Genomic DNA, 20,456 nt, shown 5'->3' on the forward strand with positions numbered 1-20,456 from the left:
GAAACACTGATGTTGGAGGGATGCTGACTGTATGATAAATACAGTATGTTACAGTGAGAGGAGCAGCAGCTCGAGTCGGGCTGCTGTTGCTTCATTTATTATTATTATTATCTGTTGGTGTGATTTGATCAGATTTGATTGGCCAAACATCTCTCACTGTCCATTTAGAATCCGATAACTCCTGATTGGTGAATGGAAGAGCGTGACATCACGTTTTTCCACCTGAGCCCCGCCCACTTCAAACCAGTGAGAAAAACAAAGTCAAAACAAAGACACAGAAACCTTTCCTGAGTGATAAAACTGCTCTAATTCTACCAGAAAAAGGTCTTAAATGTTTTCATGTTGTTAGTATCGAACAGTGTTGTTCATCTGTTTGTAATTGAGATTTACAGCTGATGCTACATGAACTGCTGAGCATCAGTCACCAACTTTTAACAGCCTGTATGAACAAGAAGAATGATTACAGCCTGTAAAAACAGTTTCAATGTGCACATGAGGATGTAAGTTTTGTTTTAAGTCAGACTTGAAAGTAAAAGTATGTAAGATAAGACTTTATTGATCCACAGAAGGGAGATTTGCATGTTACAGCAGTGCAGGAAAAAATGAAACAGATAAAAACCAGGAGTAATAAATGCAAACAAAATGAGGAGTTAAGTGAATGTAATTCAATCTATGAAAATTATAAATATTACAATACTAAGGCTATATACATGACCTGACTTGTGGATTGTAAAAATAAAAAAGTTGTGCATAATATGTGCGAAAGTAAAGGTTCTGGGAGGTGTAGCTATAGTTATATATGTGCATGTTATATATGTGAAGCAGGGAATGCAAAATTTAAATAAAATATGCAGTAGTTATATCGACACAGGCCGGCTATATTTCTACATATTGTTGTTTGTGTGAAAGAGTCAGTTTGTGTGCAATGGTCGAGTCCAGAGCTCTGGAGGATGGAGGAGTGTGTCTGGTGGGATGGGGATGGTCGTCGGCCTTCACAGCTGTTTCATCCTGTTGTCACAACTCTTGTTGTACAGTCTGATGTGAACCTATCATCCTTTAACACTGTAGACTGTAGATGTGAAGCGGAAGGATACATAATATAGACCTGGGATGGTGGCGCCCTCGTGCGGAGGCACTCCACAGTCGCACACTTACGTTTTTTACTATTTCCCCGACAGTTCCTTGAATGCAGCACATTGTACTTCCCCTTTAAGTGCAGATGAAAGGCTGTTGTGTAATTTGGGGTGAAAGAGGAGGAGGAGGAGCGGACTGAATGGAGGGCAACCGGCAGTGACAGAAACAAGAGGACTCAGACAGGTAGGGTTCTTCTCCTGTACAGGTGATTATAAACAGGTTATAGTGAACATTAATTCATGTATCTTTACTGTAGCAGCTGACTGTGATCTTCAGTCAGTGTGTTTATGTAACCAACAGTCTCTATTATGATCATGTTTGCTGCATAATCCCTACAACATGTTAAAAGGTCTCCTACAATGTTTACCCAGATAGACGCGGCTGAAATTTAATATTCTTATCTGCTGGTTAACAGAGATGCTTCAAACATATGTTCTGCTGGTAGACTTGTCAGTTTAGATGAAAAAATATGTCTCAATTTCGCAATTTACGGGAAACCAGCAAAGACTCTGTTAAGAAAGGTCGTTCCGTTTTCCGGTTCTTAAACGTGAACTACGTTTTTATACACCTCCAAGGTTGCTGCCGAAGACTCTACAGTTTGATTTTGACACCATTAGTTATGTAACTTTATGTAAATTAACCACGATCTTTATTTTTTAAACAACCGCAACTAAAGGTCCACTTACTTTCTGTAACTATCAGTCAGCTCACACGGTCTTCTTCAGTGGTTCTAATTTGCTCAGTTGGTTGTGTTAACATGCCAGTTCAGAGGAACCTGCTATAATTTAATCCACATCACTTTTTAGGGTTTCTAATCTGTGTTGGTTTAAAGCATTAAAGTTCACTCTTGAAATAGAAACTTAAATTTTTCCAGATTATTGGCTACATGTAGCGTATATAGATATATATGTTCATGTTATCATATCATTGAATTGTACAGGCCAGTTTGCATTAAAGAGCATACACACGATACATTAAGACTGTATGTTATTGATAACATAACTCATGTATAGAGCTGCAACGATAAGTGAATTAATTGATTAGTTGCCAACTATTAAATTAATCAATTAATCCTTTGGAGTAATTGAAAAATAAGTCAAAATTCTCTCATTTCAGCTTCTTAAATGTCAATATTCTGTGGTTTCTTTAGTCTCCTATGATAATAATCTGAATATGTTTGGGTTACTGAGACAAAACAAGACATTTAGAGGTGTCTTTGGGAAACAGTGATCACAATTTTCACAGTTTTCTGATATTGAATTGACCAAACGACAAATCTATTAATCGGAAAAATAATCGACCGATTAATCGATAATGAAAATAATTGTTAGTTTCAGCCGTAATCATGTAGTAAAATGAAACATAATAGGCTACCAGAATGATTTTTTTTTCCCATGAAGTCAGTTTTTTTTTCAGATTTTCATGAAGTTAGTTTGCATATTGTGTATATAAAGCAAACCATGATTTTACTAAAACGTTATTTGATCAGTTTGTGACATAATATTTCTAAAAACAGACTACTATTTGTCACTATATGTTAGATATGCACAAACATTTTGTGGACTATAGCTGAAACCTAGCCTACTTAAAGGGGAAGTCCAGTGATTTATTATAACATTTCCATAATGTTGGGGGACAGATTAAAAATATACCCTGACTTTAATTCCCTTTTACTACCTTATTTGGTCAGGCTCCAAAAACACTGAGTCACACATTTCTTATTACAGCTTTTCATGAGACCCTTCCTGCCTGATAAACATCTTTGAAACCACACACCCCTGGTTTGTAACACATGATTTCTGTTAAAACGTTCAATTCTCAAGCACACTGTGAACAATCCTGATGACATCATGAAAATTTGACCTACGGGACATGAAAGGGGAAGTATCATGCACATTTCCAGTATTTATATTCGGGGCTCTACTGGAATATCTTTGCATGATTTACAGTTAAAAACTCCTTATTTATCTTATATAGGCTCTTTATGGCCGTTTTAGCTCCTGTCTCTTAAAGGCCCTCCTCCCGAGGAGCCCACTCTGTTCTGATTGGCCGGTTCTTGGAAGCTGCGTAACGGCCAACTTCTCACCGTTCAGGAAGCTACGTCAACAACACATGAAACAAACTATAGTTATAGGATTTCACTACTTTTTCTTGTTATTTACTTAAAACGTCAGCTTCTCAAATACATCCGTACATGTTCAAGCCGAATTCTGATGCTTGACTTATGGGGAACATTTCTACATCATTTAGCATAGATATCCAACATCATCACCTATATAAATAACAAAACAGGTATATAAAAATAACAAAAAGCAGAATATGGCCCCTTTAAAATCACTTCTGGAATATATGCTTGGATTTACCTGCTTAGTGCTAAGTGCTAAGCTAGGCTAATCAGCATCACTGTACTGAACACACAGATATAAATTTGTTTTTCATCTTCTCATCTGATGCAGCAAACAAGCAAATTTCCCCAAAACATCTAAGTATATCTTTAATGGCTCATCTTGAACCATGCATGCTAATTCATTAAAACACTGGTTAATGCTCAGAGAAGATCTCAGACTCAGACATTATAATCACTGACTGTTTTTAGGACGTAATCAGCACTTCACGGCTCTGATGCCAGTAGCTGCAGGGCTGATGGGACACAGAGTCAGCATTCACAATTCACAAATTGAGCTGAGAGCAAATGACGATGTTTGTTTGTGCGGTTTTATTTTTGAAGGAGTGTGCAGCGATGGAGCAGGGTGTGGCTAAACCGATAATGCTGGCAGGAAGTATCCTGGTGGTCCCTGTCCTCGCCTTCATCACCTCCTTCCTGTTCTGGCCTGGAGTGCTTCTTAAAGCCTACAACTGGTAAAAACACAAACACACTCGTACAAAAACATCAGAGTGGTCAGTATTTTGTGTGTCTGTCTAGTGTAGCTCAGCTCAGTGAGACTGCTGGTGGTTTTCAGTCAGGTTTATTTTGTCCTTTAAAAGAGTTCATATGAACTGTTGTGAAAATGTTCTGACTTCGTAACTTGTAACACACATTGAGGCTTTTCAAAATAACCTCTGTCTACTCATTCCTTGTTTCTAAGACCCTCTACTCATGATGAGCAGTTTGAGCTGTGTGAACCTTGATGTGGCACAGTGCAGTGCAGAGGCAGAGTGTAGCGAACATAGATATAGAAACATCTGTGGTAGCAAAAGTTTACGTCATCAACATACACCAGGTAGCAGGAAATCACCTGTTCGGGACTGTCTCCATACAGCAGATGAGACAGTCCTGTGGTCTCTCTCAGAAAAGCTTCAGGAAGTGACTGTTTGCTGTTCTTCAGCGGAGGCGGGCTGGTTAACCAGACATATATTTGTCAAACCAACCAGTTAGTCCTCATCCTTAAAGTCTTTTCTCTTGTAAAACTGAATAGTACTGTTTCAAAACTCATAAATCTTACTTTTGTGACACTTGTCCAAGTAAGTTTTTGAGTGTGAAGTCGTCTTTTCCTCATTTTATTGACATGCTGTAACGGGCTTATTGCTGGTCCTTGAGGCCGGAGGATGGAAAACGCCCACTAGTACTTTTAGTGCTTGATGGTCTTTATCTCCAGCAGCCAGCAGGGCAATAATTTGTCGATTATACAAACAAACTTGAACAATCAACACAAAGGTGAGATTTATGCTTTATCAGAAGTGTTTTCTGAATTAGACATATAGTTACATTTGTGAGGAGGTGCACGTCAGTTATAGTTGACTCTGAAGCTACATCATATCCCTTTGGTGCATAACTATAATGCCAAGATTAACTATCCATCAGTTGTTCACCACTGTCGTGGTTGCAGCAGACTAAGTAAAGTAGCCCAGATGACCACGTCATCCAGGACATTCCCGAGATAAGATGGGAAGCACCAGATGAAGCTAAGTGAGCTGTAAACCATCAGGACAAAAGTCTTTTAAGTGCAATCAACATTTTAAACTAAAAAACTGAGCCATAAATCATGCTCCACAGTATTTTATGGTGTGTTTTAATGTTTTGTGTTTTGTTTTAAGTATTTGTATTCTTAACTAGTGTACTGTATACTTTATACTCATCTTAGTGGTTTCACGTTACCACATTTGTTCTATAGTATATGTTACATGTTCTTATGCTGCTTTTATGTTTTGGTGAGCTAAAGACAATCTTCCACTCTGGTGGGTAATAAAGTTGTATTCTATTCACTCTATTCTAGATATTGTCCCTATAGTGTGAACAGGGTTTGTCTAGTTTCCAGTGTCCACCCAGTTGGACAGTTCTGGGATCTCTGAAACACAGAAAATAAACCTCTCCTCCATCACAGTCAGGTTATGTCACGGACAACGATCATCTAATTGGTTGCAGATAGAAAAGTCACTGACAAACAAGGTCAAAGTTGAAACTGATTGAAGGTCTAAAATCCAAGCAGCATAAAACACAACCCGACATAGCGCTGCCACAAGGTTCACTGTCTTCTCTCTCTAGCAAAACAACGGCTCATGTTGGTGCAGAATGACTCTGCTGCTGTTCATGTGTAGAGAACTTAATCATGATGTTGAAATGCAGAAAAGATAAAATCATTCACCCTGTTAGGGGAGAACTAGGCGTCCTCAATCTTTGTGGTCAGCAGCATCCTCACACTGAAAACCATGTTAATACTGCGGTTATTTTACTCAACTTCCCTTGTTGAACAAACAACCATTTGAAAGCCTGTTTGAAAGTAGTTTATGACTCAAAAAAACTGTAAAGTGGCGCCGTAGCTGTAATTATTATAGTGTAAACGCTGGAGTCAGTTCATCTAACTCTCTGGTCCAGAGCAACAGACCTCAACAACTACTGACCAGATTTTCTTTAAAATTACTGAACACATTCTCTCTCTAGAGGATAAACTCTTTAATCTCTTTCCTCTAGCGCCACCTTAAGACAAACCAAAGCTACATTGTCCCCTGCGGGCAGCAGAGTGACAGATGTCCTGCAGAGGTTTTTGGTAATCTGCCTGTAAAGTACAGTAAAGTTGTGTTTCCACAATATATTATATATTTTTTTAAACATATTTAAAATTTGTGACAGAATGCTGTGTCGGGTCTGCTGTGAATTACAGGCTGTTGCTTTGCTGTATTGTTACTTGTCTCAAACATACACTTTTATTGTGAACAAGCAGAAGCAGGAATGTGACCCTCTGGACTTTGGCAGATCACAGTCGCTATGTCACACACTTACACAGACAAACATGACCTCTGAATGGTTTTTGCCCCCAAATAATGGCAATTTTGGTTCGTCAATCCATTTAACACTTGTGTCACACAACGTCTCAACAACTACTGACTAGATTTTAATGAAATTCAAATGACCCCCTGACCTTTCCTCTAGCTCCACCCTCAGGACAATCTTTTAAGCCACATTTAAAGCCTCATTTATGTAATGTTTTGTAAAAAAAAAAACAACTAAAGTGTTGAACGTCAAGTGAAGCAGAATTTAACTAAAAGAGAAAGATCTCAGTTATGTTCAGGTGCACTGATTGTTGATTATGTGACATCTGGTAGGGCTCTATGAATAGATAAATCAATACTATGTCTATGTTCAATATTTGACACAAGGGGTTAACAGGAGTTACACTTTTGAGGAGGTGCGTGCAGCTATGGCTCTATAACCTCTTAAATCTAGCTGTGTACATCCTCTGGGCTGCTTGCAGGACTTTAGCCATGCAGGGCAATGACCACCAGCAGGTCAAAGTTTTCATTTATTCTGTGAAATATCTCAACATCTACGGGATGAATTGGCACAGAATGAGGTACAAACATTCATGGTTCCCAGAGGATGAAGCCTAATAACTTTGATGATCCCCTGACCTCTAGCGCCACCATGAGGTTGACATTTTTATTGGATGGATTGTCATGAAATTTTGTACACATGTTTATGTCGCCCTCGGGATGAATTGTAATCACCTTTTCAATTCTCTGACTTTTTGTACAGCGCCACCATGAGGTCAAATTTGAATTGTGTCCAATAGTTTTTTTATGACCAAATACCTGCAATACTAATGACATTCCCATCAGTCTCAGCTGCACTTTTGTGGTTTTGTGCTAATTATCAAATATTAGCATGATAACATGCTGGTGATGGTGGTAAACATTATCCGCTAAACCTCAGTGTCTCAGTGCTGCTAGCATGGCTGCAGACTCTTAGTCTCGTTAGAAGTATAATTCTTGAACACATAATGCTATTACAAATAAATTCAGATGAAAAATGCACATAAAACCTTCTTGTGATCCCGCTCTAATCCTCCAGGTACTGGCGTCGCAGGCTGGGGCTGGTGGTCCGCTACTCTCACAGTGGAAATTACCGCTTCTGTTATTCCAGCCGCGGGACACCAGAGGGCGCCACACCATCAATTCTGCTTCTTCACGGTTTCTCCGCCACTAAGGACATGTGGCTGCCTGTTGTCAAGGTAACACCCACATATACATATACACACACACAGGTACAGACCATAGATGTTAAAAGATGGACGACATGACAGTTCCCCAAAAAGTGAAGCCAAAACATCTTGATCGCCCCCTGGTGGCTGGCTGCAGTATAGGTCATAAATCCTCCATGTTGGCAGATTGGACATCAGCTAAACTAAAATATCAAAGTTCACATCAAATACATTTTTCCCAAAGATGGTTTCTGTCATTTTAGGTCGTTCTTATCACACTGATGTTTGTCCAAGTGCCTGTTTTTCTGATAAGTTTGTTTGTTATTTTGTTGTCCTAAGACTTTTTGGAGGTGTTTTAACAGCACCAACAATTCACATTTTCCAGCTGCTCCTCTATTTCCTTTGTGCATTGCATTGTGGGAGGCAAAGCACATTGAGAAATAACATATTTTATAGTCTTCATACTGTCTGGTTTGAGTTACTTCACTGTCATTTTTTTGTTTTTGTCTTTTCCTTCTTTTACTGTGTGTGTTTTGTTTTTGCTTTGTTTTATTTCTTCTACACAGATTGGTTTCGCTGCTCTGTCTACTCTCTACTGTGTGCTTGAGGGTTTATATGTTCTGCATTTGGTTTATTGGGAAAATGAAGCTACTGAAGTTATTTCAGGATTTTGAAAATGCTTCAATAAAAATACATATGTCAAAGAAATGTGAACACATTTTAATGAGTCTTGTGTCGTGTTTGTTTTGTACTCCAGTACCTCCCCAAGAACCAGCATTTGGTATGTGTGGACATGCCGGGACACGAGGGGACGAGTCGCACCGGCGCCAAGGACTACAGCATTCAGGGTCAGGTCGACCGAATCCACCAGGTCTGTATGAGTGAATCTAACACACTGAAACACACTACAGATTGAGGGACGACAACGCCTCCATGATTCTTAGACCAGGATCAGACGTCATGATATCAGTGCAGTAATGACCCTGATGGGAAAACTAGCGTGTATGAAATGTTTCGCCAGCTTGAACATTTCTGTCATTGACATTTCTGATCATAAAATTAAATAACGCCTCTCTCTCTGTCTCTCTGTGTAGTTTGTGCAGAGTATCGGTCTGGATAAAAGACCTTTCCACCTGGTTGGGACGTCGATGGGTGGGAACGTTGCTGGTGTTTACGCCGCCTGTTATCCTACTTACCTGTCCAGCGTCACCTTGATGTGTCCGGCAGGTAAAACTCAGCAGACGGTCGCTGCAGTACGATACAGCGTCAGTCGTTCCCTCCAGGATTCAAACCTGAGATGATGTCATGATGCAGAATAACAGACGCTCCTCTCCTCCTCTCCTCTCCTCCCCTCTCCTCCTCTTGCTGCTCCTCTTCCTCCTCTTCCTCATCATCTCTGTCCTCCAGGTCTGGTTTACCCCACAGATAGTGAGTTCATCAGTCATCTGAGGGAGTTGGAGAAGAATCCGCAGCAGGAGTCGATTCCTCTGATTCCCTCCACTCATCAGGAAATGGAGAACATGCTCAGACTCTGCTGCTACACCCCCCTTAACCTCCCCCGACAGGTACGAGACTGTCACCTGGTCTACCAACCAGATTAAGACACTTTACCAGCCAGACTAAGACACTTTACCATCCAGATTAAGACACTTTACCAACCAGACTAAGACACTTTAACATCCAGATTAAGACACTTTACCAACCAGACTAAGACACTTTACCATCCAGGTTAAGACACTTTACCAACCAGACTAAGACACTTTACCATCCAAATTAAGACACTTTACCAACCAGACTAAGACACTTTACCATCCAGATTAAGACACTTTACCAACCAGATTAAGACACTTTACCATCCAAATTAAGACACTTTACCAACCAGACTAAGACACTTTACCATCCAAATTAAGACACTTTACCAACCAGATTAAGACACTTTACCATCCAAATTAAGACACTTTACCAACCAGACTAAGACACTTTACCATCCAAATTAAGACACTTTACCAACCAGACTAAGACACTTTACCATCCAAATTAAGACACTTTACCAACCAGATTAAGACACTTTACCATCCAAATTAAGACACTTTACCAACCAGACTAAGACACTTTACCATCCAAATTAAGACACTTTACCAACCAGACTAAGACACTTTACCATCCAAATTAAAACACTTTACCATCCAGATTAAGACACTTTACCATCCAGATTAAGACACTTTACCATCCAGGTTAAGACACTTTACCATCCAAATTAAGACACTTTACCATCCAGATTAAGACACTTTACCATCCAGATTAAGACACTTTACCATCCAGGTTAAGACACTTTACCATCCAAATTAAAACACTTTACCATCCAGATTAAGACACTTTACCATCCAGATTAAGACACTTTACCATCCAGGTTAAGACACTTTACCAACCAGACTAAGACACTCTACCATCCAAATTAAGACACTTTACCAACCAGATTAAGACACTTTACCATCCAAATTAAGACACTTTACCAACCAGACTAAGACACTTTACCAGCCAGATTAAGACACTTTACCATCCAGGTTAAGACACTTTACCAACCAGACTAAGACACTTTACCATCCAAATTAAGACACTTTACCAACCAGACTAAGACACTTTACCATCCAAATTAAGACACTTTACCATCCAGATTAAGACACTTTACCATCCAGATTTAGACACTTTACCATCCAGATTAAGACACTTTACCATCCAGATTAAGACACTTTACCAGCCAGAATAAAACGCTTTACCAACCAGATTAAGACACTTTACCAACCAGATTAAGACACTTTACCAGCCAGATTAAGACACTTTTAAAGCTTCACACAACTGTGCTCCTCCATAGTATCATAATATCAGTGCTGCTGCAGCATTTGAGGAATACCCATGAACACGTGTGTGTGTGTGTGTGTGTGTGTGTGTGTGTGTGTGTGTGTGTTTGTTTGTTTTGGCAGCTCATGCGTGGTCTCCTTGACAACAGGATGCCCAACAACACTTTCTACAGAGAAGGTCAGTCCATCACTTCATCTGCTTTTCTCCTCAATAATCTCCTTCTTAATATGGTAGATAATAGAGCCAAACTACTGTAGTGATGTTACATTATTTTAATAAATAAACTAAATAAATAAATAAACTCTCAGATAGTATGTGGGAACTTTATTTACCTCTCCTGCATAAAATCAAGAGATTTTTATTTCTAGATTCCCCAAGTACATTTTATAATATTTTAGTAAGAAGCCTCTTTTTTCCTGTTCTGTTTTTATTGCATTTGATTCAAACTCAACACTTCCTCCATGTTTGTCTGTATTGATAAATTCAGCATAAAGCTGCAGCGATTAGTTAATCTGCCAAAAATTACTTGTTTTTAATTGTCAGCTATTTTAATTGTTTCAAGCAAAAATGACATATATTCTCAGGTTCCATCTTCTCCAGGATTTGCTATAATTATAATTTATTTGGGTTTTGGTGTTAGTAGGACAAAAATAAGATGTTTGAAGACGTGTACTTGGACTCTGTGAAACTGCCATGAGCATTTTCTTTTCACATTTTTTAGACATTTTTTAAACATCTCAAACTAATTACAAAAATCATCAGTAGATTGAACAATAATGAAAGTAATTATTAGTTGCTTACCCTTATTCAGTATAATGTACATTAATTCATGTCGTATTCATCACTCTGCTGCCTCAGCTTTTCTTTTTAACACTGTTCTCATTCATGAATTAATTTTTCTACTGTGATTTTTTTTTTTCAAATGCCGTTAAGCAGCTCATAGAAAATAATAATGTTTCTTTTTCCTGGAAGGCTTTTCAATCAAAACTTATACAAGTGTTGAGTTTCATAGACAGCTATAGAAAACAGCAAAGTAGGAGTGAATGGAATTATATATAATCTTTATTTAACCAGTTAAGAGTCTTATTGAGATTAAAAATCTCTTTTCCAAGAAAGACCTGGCCAAGAGAGCAGCATAAACATTGTTAAAACAATAAACACAAACAATACAAACAGACAAATATAACTGTCACACATTACAAACAAACAAACACAATACAATTAATTATTTAGTAAAAGAAAACTGTGTTTCTTTCATTGTTTAAATAGTAGCTTTTATGTGAAAATTTACAGTGTTTGGGAATATATATATATATATTCAAATGTTGTTTTAACTTATTTTGCAGTTATTTCCTTCTTTGCTTCAATAATTCTTGCATAAGCTTACAATGTGCTTTATTGTATATGCGTGTGTGTGTGTGTGTGCGTGTTCAGTTTTCATGGAGATCGTCGGGGAGGAGTCTCGTCACTCACTGCAGGAAAAGCTGCATTTGATCACATCACCGCTGCAGGTCATCTGGGGGAAGGAAGACCAGGTAAATGAATCACAGCGATGCAACGACGGCCATTTAACAACTAAATATATGTTAGAGTGAAAAGCTTCCAGCACACAAAATAAATGTTCCGAAAAAAAAGAGAGATTTATTTACTGAGTACATCACGTCTTCATCATTCAGTAACACTCAACATACGATCAAGAATTTACATATATAGACTTTACCTGAGCCTCCAGGTGCAGAGGAGCAGGAAGTGTTCAATCCTGCTTTCAGAATGTTATTCAAGTAAAATACATACAACAATGTGACCTTAAAGTATCGGCAGTAAAATAACTCATCATGCAGACTGGTCCTGGTCAGTGTTATATGATTGTATTATTGTTGATGCATCAACATGCGAGCAGGACTTTAATTTTAACTATTTTATATATTTTTTTGGTAGTTTGATCTATAACAATGTTGCATATTTTATATATTGATCATATGTTGTGTTTGTAAAATTTTAATCTTAACGGTAACTGTTAACTGTTGCTGTGAAAATCATGTAGATGTAGATTTAAAAAACTGAATATTTACCAATAAATGTTGTTGAGTAGAAGTATGAAGTAGCAGAAAATGTACAACTAACTCAAAATTGTATTTAAGTGCAGCAGAGCTTCAACGACTAATTGATTAATCGATTACTTTGACTATTTTGATAATTGATTAATCGTTTAAAGTAATTTTTTTAAAGAAAAAATTCTAAAATTCTCAGCTTCCAGCTTCTTAAATATGAATATTTTCTGGTTTCTTTTGTCTTTTATGACAGTGAACTGAATATTTTTGGGTTGTTGACCGTTGGTTGAGACAAAACAAAACATTTTTGGTTGCATCTTGGACTTTGGGAAACATTGATCGACATTTGATCACCATTTTCAGATATTTTGTAGACCATATGACTAATCGATTAATCAAGATAATATTTGATAGATTAATTGATATTGAAAATAATCTTTAGTTGCAGCCTTAAAGTGCAGAACTTGTGTAGATGTACTTCGATACTTTTCATCACTGCCTGTGTCGAACCCCTCTATCAATTCATCAACATGTACAACTATTTACAAACCAGACCTCAGAATTATCAATTACATATCAATCAATATGGTGCGATCAAATTATTCAGTCCTTCCAATCAACATTCTCTGATTATATTGATGTAATAATATATTTAATCAACTCAGTCAGAACCAGCTGCTGACGACGTCTCTGCTCTCTCAGGTTCTGGATGTTTCGGGGGCATCAGTGCTGCAGACGGCGCTGCCAAACTGCCAGGTGGCCATCTTGGACGAATGCGGTCACTCGGTGGCGTTGGAGCGTCCCAGGAAAGCCGCCAAGCTCATCATGGACTTCCTGTCTGTGCAGGAAGTCAACAGCGAAGTCACTAAGAAACTTTCCTAAAGAGTGATGATGATGTAAATGATGAATGACGACATTGATAGTGATGATGATAAAAGTGTTGATGCTCTTTTATAGTTTAATTTAAGAGTTTTCTATGACAGCATGAAAATGCACATGAACGCACTAAAGGATGTCAAATATTCCTGAAGTTTTTACCAGTTTGATTCTTACACAGCACCCTGCAGGAGGCTTTAAATCTCCGTTTTTAAATGTTAATGAAAACATTCCTCTGTGGGATTTTGCACATTTCTCCTTCAGAAACCTGTTTTATTGTCATGTTTCATGTAAAGGCAGGTGTCTGCTTGTGTGTTAAGTCCTAAAAAAGCACACATTCAGGTTGAAATTCAGGATGAAGAATGTACTGTAGGTGAATGTGTTGTCTGATTTATGTGTGATCACTCTGTATGTTAGTTTACAAACTAAAAACTAAGTAAACAAATTAGGTGATTCAATAATTTTAGCACTTATGCAAAGAGTGTCTATGGACAACAGAAATAAATCTATTGAAAAATGTATTGATTTGAAAGTTTGCTGTTTTTGTTTTTGCGTGTAATACACCAACAGACCGCTGGATGGCGACACATCCTCAGCTAATTGATTAATGTCAAAGATCAGATAATTTTTTAGTGATGTATCACTCCACAGCAGGAAGTGGTCTGTCCTCTCCTGTGTAATTTTCAATAGTTAATGATGATTGACATGAAATCTTTTTAGATTTAAAGCTCCTTGTTTTCAAATACTGTGATTTCCCATTTCAACCAGAATAAGAAAACTGAGGAAAAATCTTACGCATGACTAAAATAAACTATACTGATGTTAAGTCAAAATTTTGAGATAAGTCAAGATTTAGACTTCAGTCTAATTTCTGAGATTCTTAAATTATGAGATAAATTATGAGATAGTGGATCAAAATACTGGAACACAAATCTGATCATTTTGACTTTGCATGAGTATTTTCATTTTACTTCCTAGGTTCCTAAGAGATATAACTTTAAAAATGTTTTACAAAGAAAGCATTGTCAAATGAGTTGCCATGTTATATTTTCGCTTCTGTTTGTTGTTTTTGTGATGTTTTATTATTGCAACTTAGCTGTTGTCATTAATACGCTGAACACATGAGTAGCGTATTCTGATCCATTCCTTAAGTAAAAATACCAATACAGTGATGTAAAAATACTCCATTAAAATCCTGCTTGAAACATCCTGGTTAAGTAAAAGTACATATGTATTAGAAGCAAAATGTACTTCAAAGTATTGCAGTAAAAGTAGTAGTTTAATCCCTCTGACTGATATATTATTATATATGACATAATTAGATTATTGATAATGAAGCATCAGTGCGTAAGCAGCATGTTACTGTTGTAGCTGCTGGAGGTGGAGCTAGTTTGAGCTACTTTATATACAATTAACTAGTTTAGTCCAGCGTAACTATATTTTGACAGAGTGATCCATCTCACTATTTTACACCTCTTTGACAAAGCTGACCGTGTTCACTGCGCATGCGCAATTCTCAGGACAGCTAGAGCTTGCAGGGACGTTGAGTAGTTGTCAGCAGTGTGAACACGCTGTTATCGCCCCACGTTGATGTAGCTGGTGAGTAAAATGCTGGAAATCTTCCTCTTTTGTTGATTATTACAACAATAACAAGCAGCAGTTCATTCATCTGTTAGCTTGTTTAGTTGTCAGTGTGGCAGCGACGAGCTTCAGGTTAGCTAGTTCATTTAGCTACAGTTTGACCTCAGTGTTTGCTAGTTTTAGCTTTATGTTGTAACTTACAAACAGCAGGTCTGAAGTTTCTACCAGCAGACGTTTATTAATATATTTTACCAGCAGATGTTTATATGCGTCGAGTCTGTAAATGAAATGCGTCATAGAGCAGGTTATCAGCTTTAGCCTGGTGGTTGGTCGGCTGTCATGCTAGTTAAGTTTATGATTTATTTGCATGTTAAAGCAAAGTTCGACTAAGCCAACAATTTATTTATTTCTCATACAATATATTTCATACCACTGAGACTGAGAATGCAATGTTTATTCTGAAGTCTCACAGAGGTGCTTTTACTGAATTATTATTATTTATAATTATATTTGTCTATATTGGTCCTGTGACCTTCCGAAATACTAAGGAGGCATGTTGCAAAAAGTTCCTCAGGAAAATGAAAAGTCCTGCAGGACTCATGTCAAGATCTCACTGTGAAGCAGTTTGCATTAACAGCTAGTTTGTATTTGTTTAATTTTGCCACCGATGGTATTTTGAATGCGTGTTAGAAGCTTTGTGTGGGATTGAGTCAAAATAAAATACCCTGTATGTGTGTTCATGGTGATGAAGGAACTTGTCACCCAGTGCAGCAGTGGGGCTCATTGATGTGTTTTTAATAGTTTTTGGACAACAGTGGAGCTCTGTGGCACAGAGGAAGAAGATATAACAGACTTTAACTAATAACACAGACAATACTTGTTAGTTGGATCAATTAATGGTTGGCCAATATATCAGATGATAGAAGCTTATTGCAGATATATCAGTATCTGCATATATGTTGACAAATTAGTAAGCACAAATTCCAGTACAGTATGTTTACAAGTTGATATATGATAACAATATACAATAGAAGGGAACATGAGTCTGTAATGAACATCACTTTTTCTAAGTCTTTTGTCTTGCACAGTTCATGAAATGTTTGTTGTTCAATGCATGAACCTCATAACAACAGACATAACGTCATGATCAGCTTATCAAAAACATGCAACACACACTTCCTGTTGTATGATTATTGATGCTTGTATGTTTTTAAAATCATGTTTAACTGAGCTGATGTCTGTTTTACCTCCAGCGGTTCGTTTGTGACTCTGAAGTCGGCTTCTGCTTGTCATCTGAGCGAGTCTGATTCACTGATGCTTTAATATAATGAAACCCGTCGATCAGAAGGAAGAACCTGCTGTTTACCAACGGGTCGTGTTGAAGAACGCCTCACCGTACAACTACATGAAAGTCTGCCTGTAAGTCACTGTGACGTTTTGTTTTTAATGCCGTATTTACTTGTAAGAAGAAGTGGGTGAGGTATTATTCATCATGTTTTTTATTGTCTTTAAAAGTTTTCATATTGATATTGTGGTTTTCGTGTCTAAATAATTTAATATAAACTTTTAGCTATCCATAATATCTGAATTACAAGTGTGTGTGTGTTTGTGTGTGTATAGTGTGCTGGAGGATGAATCTACCAGACTGACTGCAGTTGAACTGAAGCAGTTCATCATCACAGGCCTGAAGAGCCTGTATGGAGAGGTGAGATCAATAACGAGGCGGGGGGGGGGGTCGAGGGTTCGATTCCCACCACAGTGTGATCCGTTCTGACGCTGTGTGGACTGTTGAATGAAGCCTCCCAAAAATGTCAAACTAGAGTTAAAATTAACTAATTGATCAACAGAAAAAAAATTGCTGCTCTTGTCTGTTTCTTTTAGAGCTGAATTGATCATTCAATTGACAGAAAATTAATTGGCAACTATTCTGATAATCGATTAATTGAATAATGAGTGAATACATTTTTCAAGCAAAAACACAAGACACTTCCTTGTTCTATTCTGCTTTTCTTTGTCTTATGTGATAGTAACCTGACTAGAGCTGCAACGATTAATCGATTGGTCAATCGACAGAAAATTAATCGGCAACTATTTTGATAATCAATTAATCTTTATAGCCATTATTGCTGGAAATTTGCTGGTTCAGCTTCTGAAATGTGAAGATTTGATGCTTTTCTTTGTCATATATGATAATAAAGTGAATGTTTTGGACAGTTGGTCAGATGAAACGAGACGTTTGAGAACATCACCTTTGACTGTGAGAAATTATTACAGGCTTTTTTTTTTTTAAAACTATTTACTGACATTTTATAGATAATCTAAAAATGAATAATTGGCAGATTAATCGATAATAAAAATGATGGTTTGTTGCAGCCCTAAACCCGACTTACTTTGGGTTTTGGATTGATTAAAGTTTTGACATCACCTTGGACTTTAGGAAATTTTAATTGTCATTTTTCACTATTTTCTAATGTTTTACAGACAAAACAATTAATTGATTAATCAAAAAACTACTTGAAGCATTGAAGAAATGTTCTTTTTTTTTCATGCCTTTGTTTATGTGCCTCAGGTTGGAGCAGCGTTGCCCTTCGACCTGTTGAAATACAATGAAGACACCTTCACTGCTCTTTTACGCGTTTACAGCAAGTAAGTTTCAGAAAAATGTCTCACTTTTCTGGTTAAAAGGACCGGTCACAGGTAATAAATTGAAATAAACTAGATGTTTAATATCTGTGTTTGTTTTCAGGGGTTTAGTGAAGCTGTGGAGCTCCCTGACTCTGCTGGGCTCCTACCAGAACCAGGCCTGTGCCTTCAGAGTGCTGCAGGTCAGCAGACTTTACTTTACTTTTGCTCGTACAAAGGATTTGTTCTTTAGTGGTAAATACAAGTGAAATTAGTCTAATACACCAATTTTCTCGTATTCATAATTTTCTCTGAGGTACAAATTAAATTTAAAGTTCCAGACCTGTCGTATGACTCGTGTCCAGATAGTCTCCAGTTCTCCACAGAGGAAGAAAACAATAGTTGGAATCATGATGCCTCAGTCTGAATGAATTTGGAATTTAAATATGTTGCAGAAATTAACTAAAATTAAATAAAAATAACTAAATTCATTCTGATAAAATCATTTCTGTGCTGCTCAGGTTGACGTTTTTCTCTGGTGTCGTCCTCAGGTGTCTCCGTTCCTGCTCGCGCTGACAGGAGACAGTCGAGAGCTGCAGCTGGATTGAAGAAGGAGCGTCGTCTTCGTCAGGATGAGTTTCATATGGAGTAAAATCTTTAATAAAGCTTGGCTGTGCTCCTCCTCCTTCGCCGCAGCAGCTCCTCTCTGCCGGCTGCTCCACGTCGGCCAGCATGCCTCCCTCACCAAAGCGTTCTCCTCCCGCGACGTGGAGCTGTTCGCCGAGCTGACGGGCGACACCAACCCCCTCCACCTGGACCCGACCTACGCCAGCACCACCTCCTTCGAGACGCCCATCGTCCACGGCGTCCTCATCAACGGCCTGATCTCGGCCGTGCTCGGCACCAAGATGCCCGGCCGCGGCTGCGTCTTCCTCTACCAGGAGATCCGCTTCCCGGCGCCGCTCTACATCGGCGAGGAGGTGCTGGCTGAAGCCGAGGTCCGTAAGATCAAGATGTCGTTCGCCATCATCGCCGTCACGTGCTCGGTCAAGGACAAGGTGGTGATGGAGGGGGAGGTGATGGTGATGATGCCCGAGGAGCAGCAGCAGCAGGGGAAGTGAGGAGGTGAAGATGGCGAAGGTCAGAGGTCAGCACCCTGACAATAGACTGGTCAGATGACGTGAGATCGTGCAGCTTTGCGTCTTGACTTCATTTGTTTGCAACAACTTTTGTACACGATGGAATTTGCTCCGCGTTGACCTCATGCTGTTATTTTTGTTGATTATTGATTATGTGCTTGAACTGCAACAACAACTTGTGTGTATTGACAGATAATCTACCAGAGAGACGTGTCAGTCAGTTGATAATTTATAATTTAGCTTGTTTAATGTCTCTGATCTGCTCTTTATTTTGTTTAATGTTTGAAATCTTTTGTGTAGAATAAAAATTCTGAATGATTAACTTCTTTAACAAATAATCTTTTGATTTATAAAATTGATTCACAGTTTGTCACAGTCTAAGTTCAGGAGTGTTTTTCAGTTCACTTCACTGTCAGTGCCTCAAATGTTGTCGTTTTACTTTCGTTTCACTCCACCTCACTGTTGGATCACTCAGGTTTCTGTTTCACAATCATCAACTAGGATGTCCAAACATGTGCTGAAGAGAGATAAACTGTTGTTTACCAAGAAATAGTTCGAGCATGTAACACGTCTCTTATACTACAGAACCTGAGTGAGAGGATCTACGTAGCGTTTCTATCCTGGACTGAAATACACAAACTATACGGATAACACAGGTTATCTGGAATTTAGACTTAATTAAGTTTTATTTATTTTATGTGTGAGTTTTTCTTTTGTTTTACAGTTGAATCATTTTATATTAAATTATAGTTATTGAATATTTTAAATTTAGTTTTTATTTTTGCTCTAGTGTATTATTCCAAGTACATTCTATTTAATCTTTTTACTTTAAATTAGTTTTCTTTTAATTTAGCTTCAAGGTTTGTTCTTGACCTTGAAAACAGCAGTTTGACAAAAAAAACCCCAACACAAAACAAACTCCAATTAAGTTAATTTTTCCAAAGCTTAATATGCTGATGAAGGCCATGAGATGAAGGTTGAAAGCTTTTCTTCAAGAGCTTTTATTGTCACATGCACAGCAACACAGCAGATGTATAAAGGCAGAGAAATTTGGCTTATGCAAGTTCAAGTTCCAATTAGAGTATATAATAAAATGAGAGAGGAAGATAGGAGAGAGATGAATTAAGATATATACAAAAAACATTATATACAACAATCAGGGGCTGATGGATACTGGATTTTTGGGGCCGATACTGATATTAGGGAGTAAAGAAATTCCAATGTTGATATATTGGCAGATAATCTTATATATACAGAATATATACATTAACGCACATTTCTTGAAACGATCCCTCAAATGTGGTTATTAAACAAAGCTATGTAATGGAGGCATGATATTTTACAGTCTAACAATAAACTTTACTGTATAAAATGACATCCATGCACTGAAACAGAAACTTCACTGGGAATTTAATAATTATAAATTACTATAATAAAGACAACAACAAAAAAAGTATGTGTTAAAATTGAATTACGAAAAGGGATCAAATATACATAAAATGCTGTCTATATAACTTTAAAATATATATATTTTTAAAAATCAGTGCATATCAGACAACATATATGCTGATACCAATATATCTGTGATAGGCCAATATCGGCTGATAATATCAGCTGTCCGACATATCGGTCGGGCTCTAACAACATATACAAATACACATTATATTGCATGTAGATGAGCAGGTGCGGTATTGCGCATAAGTGATAATAGATAAATGAGTGTATTGCATTGCACATAAGTGGTAAATATACATGAATTAGAAGATAGATACTTTCTT

The 20,456-nt window shown here is 37.7% G+C and overlaps 3 protein-coding genes across 3 annotated transcripts; all 3 read left to right on the forward strand.

Moving 5' to 3' along the window:
* The first annotated feature begins 1,195 nt into the window (after positions 1-1,195).
* abhd6a (abhydrolase domain containing 6, acylglycerol lipase a) lies at positions 1,196-13,857 on the forward strand. Its single transcript, XM_067586408.1, has 9 exons — positions 1,196-1,317; positions 3,863-3,993; positions 7,421-7,580; positions 8,308-8,421; positions 8,645-8,777; positions 8,958-9,115; positions 10,532-10,586; positions 11,844-11,944; positions 13,163-13,857. Exons 2-9 carry the CDS (start codon positions 3,875-3,877, stop codon positions 13,340-13,342), a joined length of 1,020 nt encoding a protein of 339 aa, XP_067442509.1. The 5' UTR covers positions 1,196-1,317; positions 3,863-3,874; the 3' UTR covers positions 13,343-13,857.
* Positions 13,858-14,799: 942 nt separating this feature from the next.
* rpp14 (ribonuclease P/MRP 14 subunit) lies at positions 14,800-18,315 on the forward strand. The gene is made up of 6 exons (XM_067586410.1): positions 14,800-14,935; positions 16,171-16,336; positions 16,538-16,622; positions 17,487-17,563; positions 17,664-17,742; positions 18,091-18,315. The coding sequence occupies exons 2-6, from the start codon at positions 16,245-16,247 to the stop codon at positions 18,145-18,147; spliced, it is 390 nt and encodes a 129-aa protein (XP_067442511.1). The 5' UTR covers positions 14,800-14,935; positions 16,171-16,244; the 3' UTR covers positions 18,148-18,315.
* LOC137181057 (hydroxyacyl-thioester dehydratase type 2, mitochondrial-like) lies at positions 18,172-19,000 on the forward strand. Its single transcript, XM_067586409.1, has one exon. The coding sequence runs from the start codon at positions 18,172-18,174 to the stop codon at positions 18,658-18,660; it is 489 nt and encodes a 162-aa protein (XP_067442510.1). The 3' UTR covers positions 18,661-19,000.
* Positions 19,001-20,456: the final 1,456 nt, after the last annotated feature.

The sequence above is a fragment of the Thunnus thynnus genome, chromosome 4 (genome assembly GCF_963924715.1).
Source record: "Thunnus thynnus chromosome 4, fThuThy2.1, whole genome shotgun sequence".
NCBI lineage: Eukaryota > Metazoa > Chordata > Actinopteri > Scombriformes > Scombridae > Thunnus > Thunnus thynnus.

Coding starts and splice junctions, on each gene's coding strand:
- abhd6a (XM_067586408.1), top strand. CDS start 3,875: ATGGAGCAGGGTGTGGCTAAACCGATAATGCTGGCAGGAAGTATCCTG. Junction 9,116..10,531: donor CCCTTAACCTCCCCCGACAG/GTACGAGACTGT, acceptor TTGTTTTGGCAG/CTCATGCGTGGTCTCCTTGA. Junction 11,945..13,162: donor TCTGGGGGAAGGAAGACCAG/GTAAATGAATCA, acceptor CTGCTCTCTCAG/GTTCTGGATGTTTCGGGGGC.
- rpp14 (XM_067586410.1), top strand. CDS start 16,245: ATGAAACCCGTCGATCAGAAGGAAGAACCTGCTGTTTACCAACGGGTC. Junction 16,623..17,486: donor TGAAGAGCCTGTATGGAGAG/GTGAGATCAATA, acceptor TATGTGCCTCAG/GTTGGAGCAGCGTTGCCCTT. Junction 17,743..18,090: donor GTGCCTTCAGAGTGCTGCAG/GTCAGCAGACTT, acceptor TGTCGTCCTCAG/GTGTCTCCGTTCCTGCTCGC.
- LOC137181057 (XM_067586409.1), top strand. CDS start 18,172: ATGAGTTTCATATGGAGTAAAATCTTTAATAAAGCTTGGCTGTGCTCC.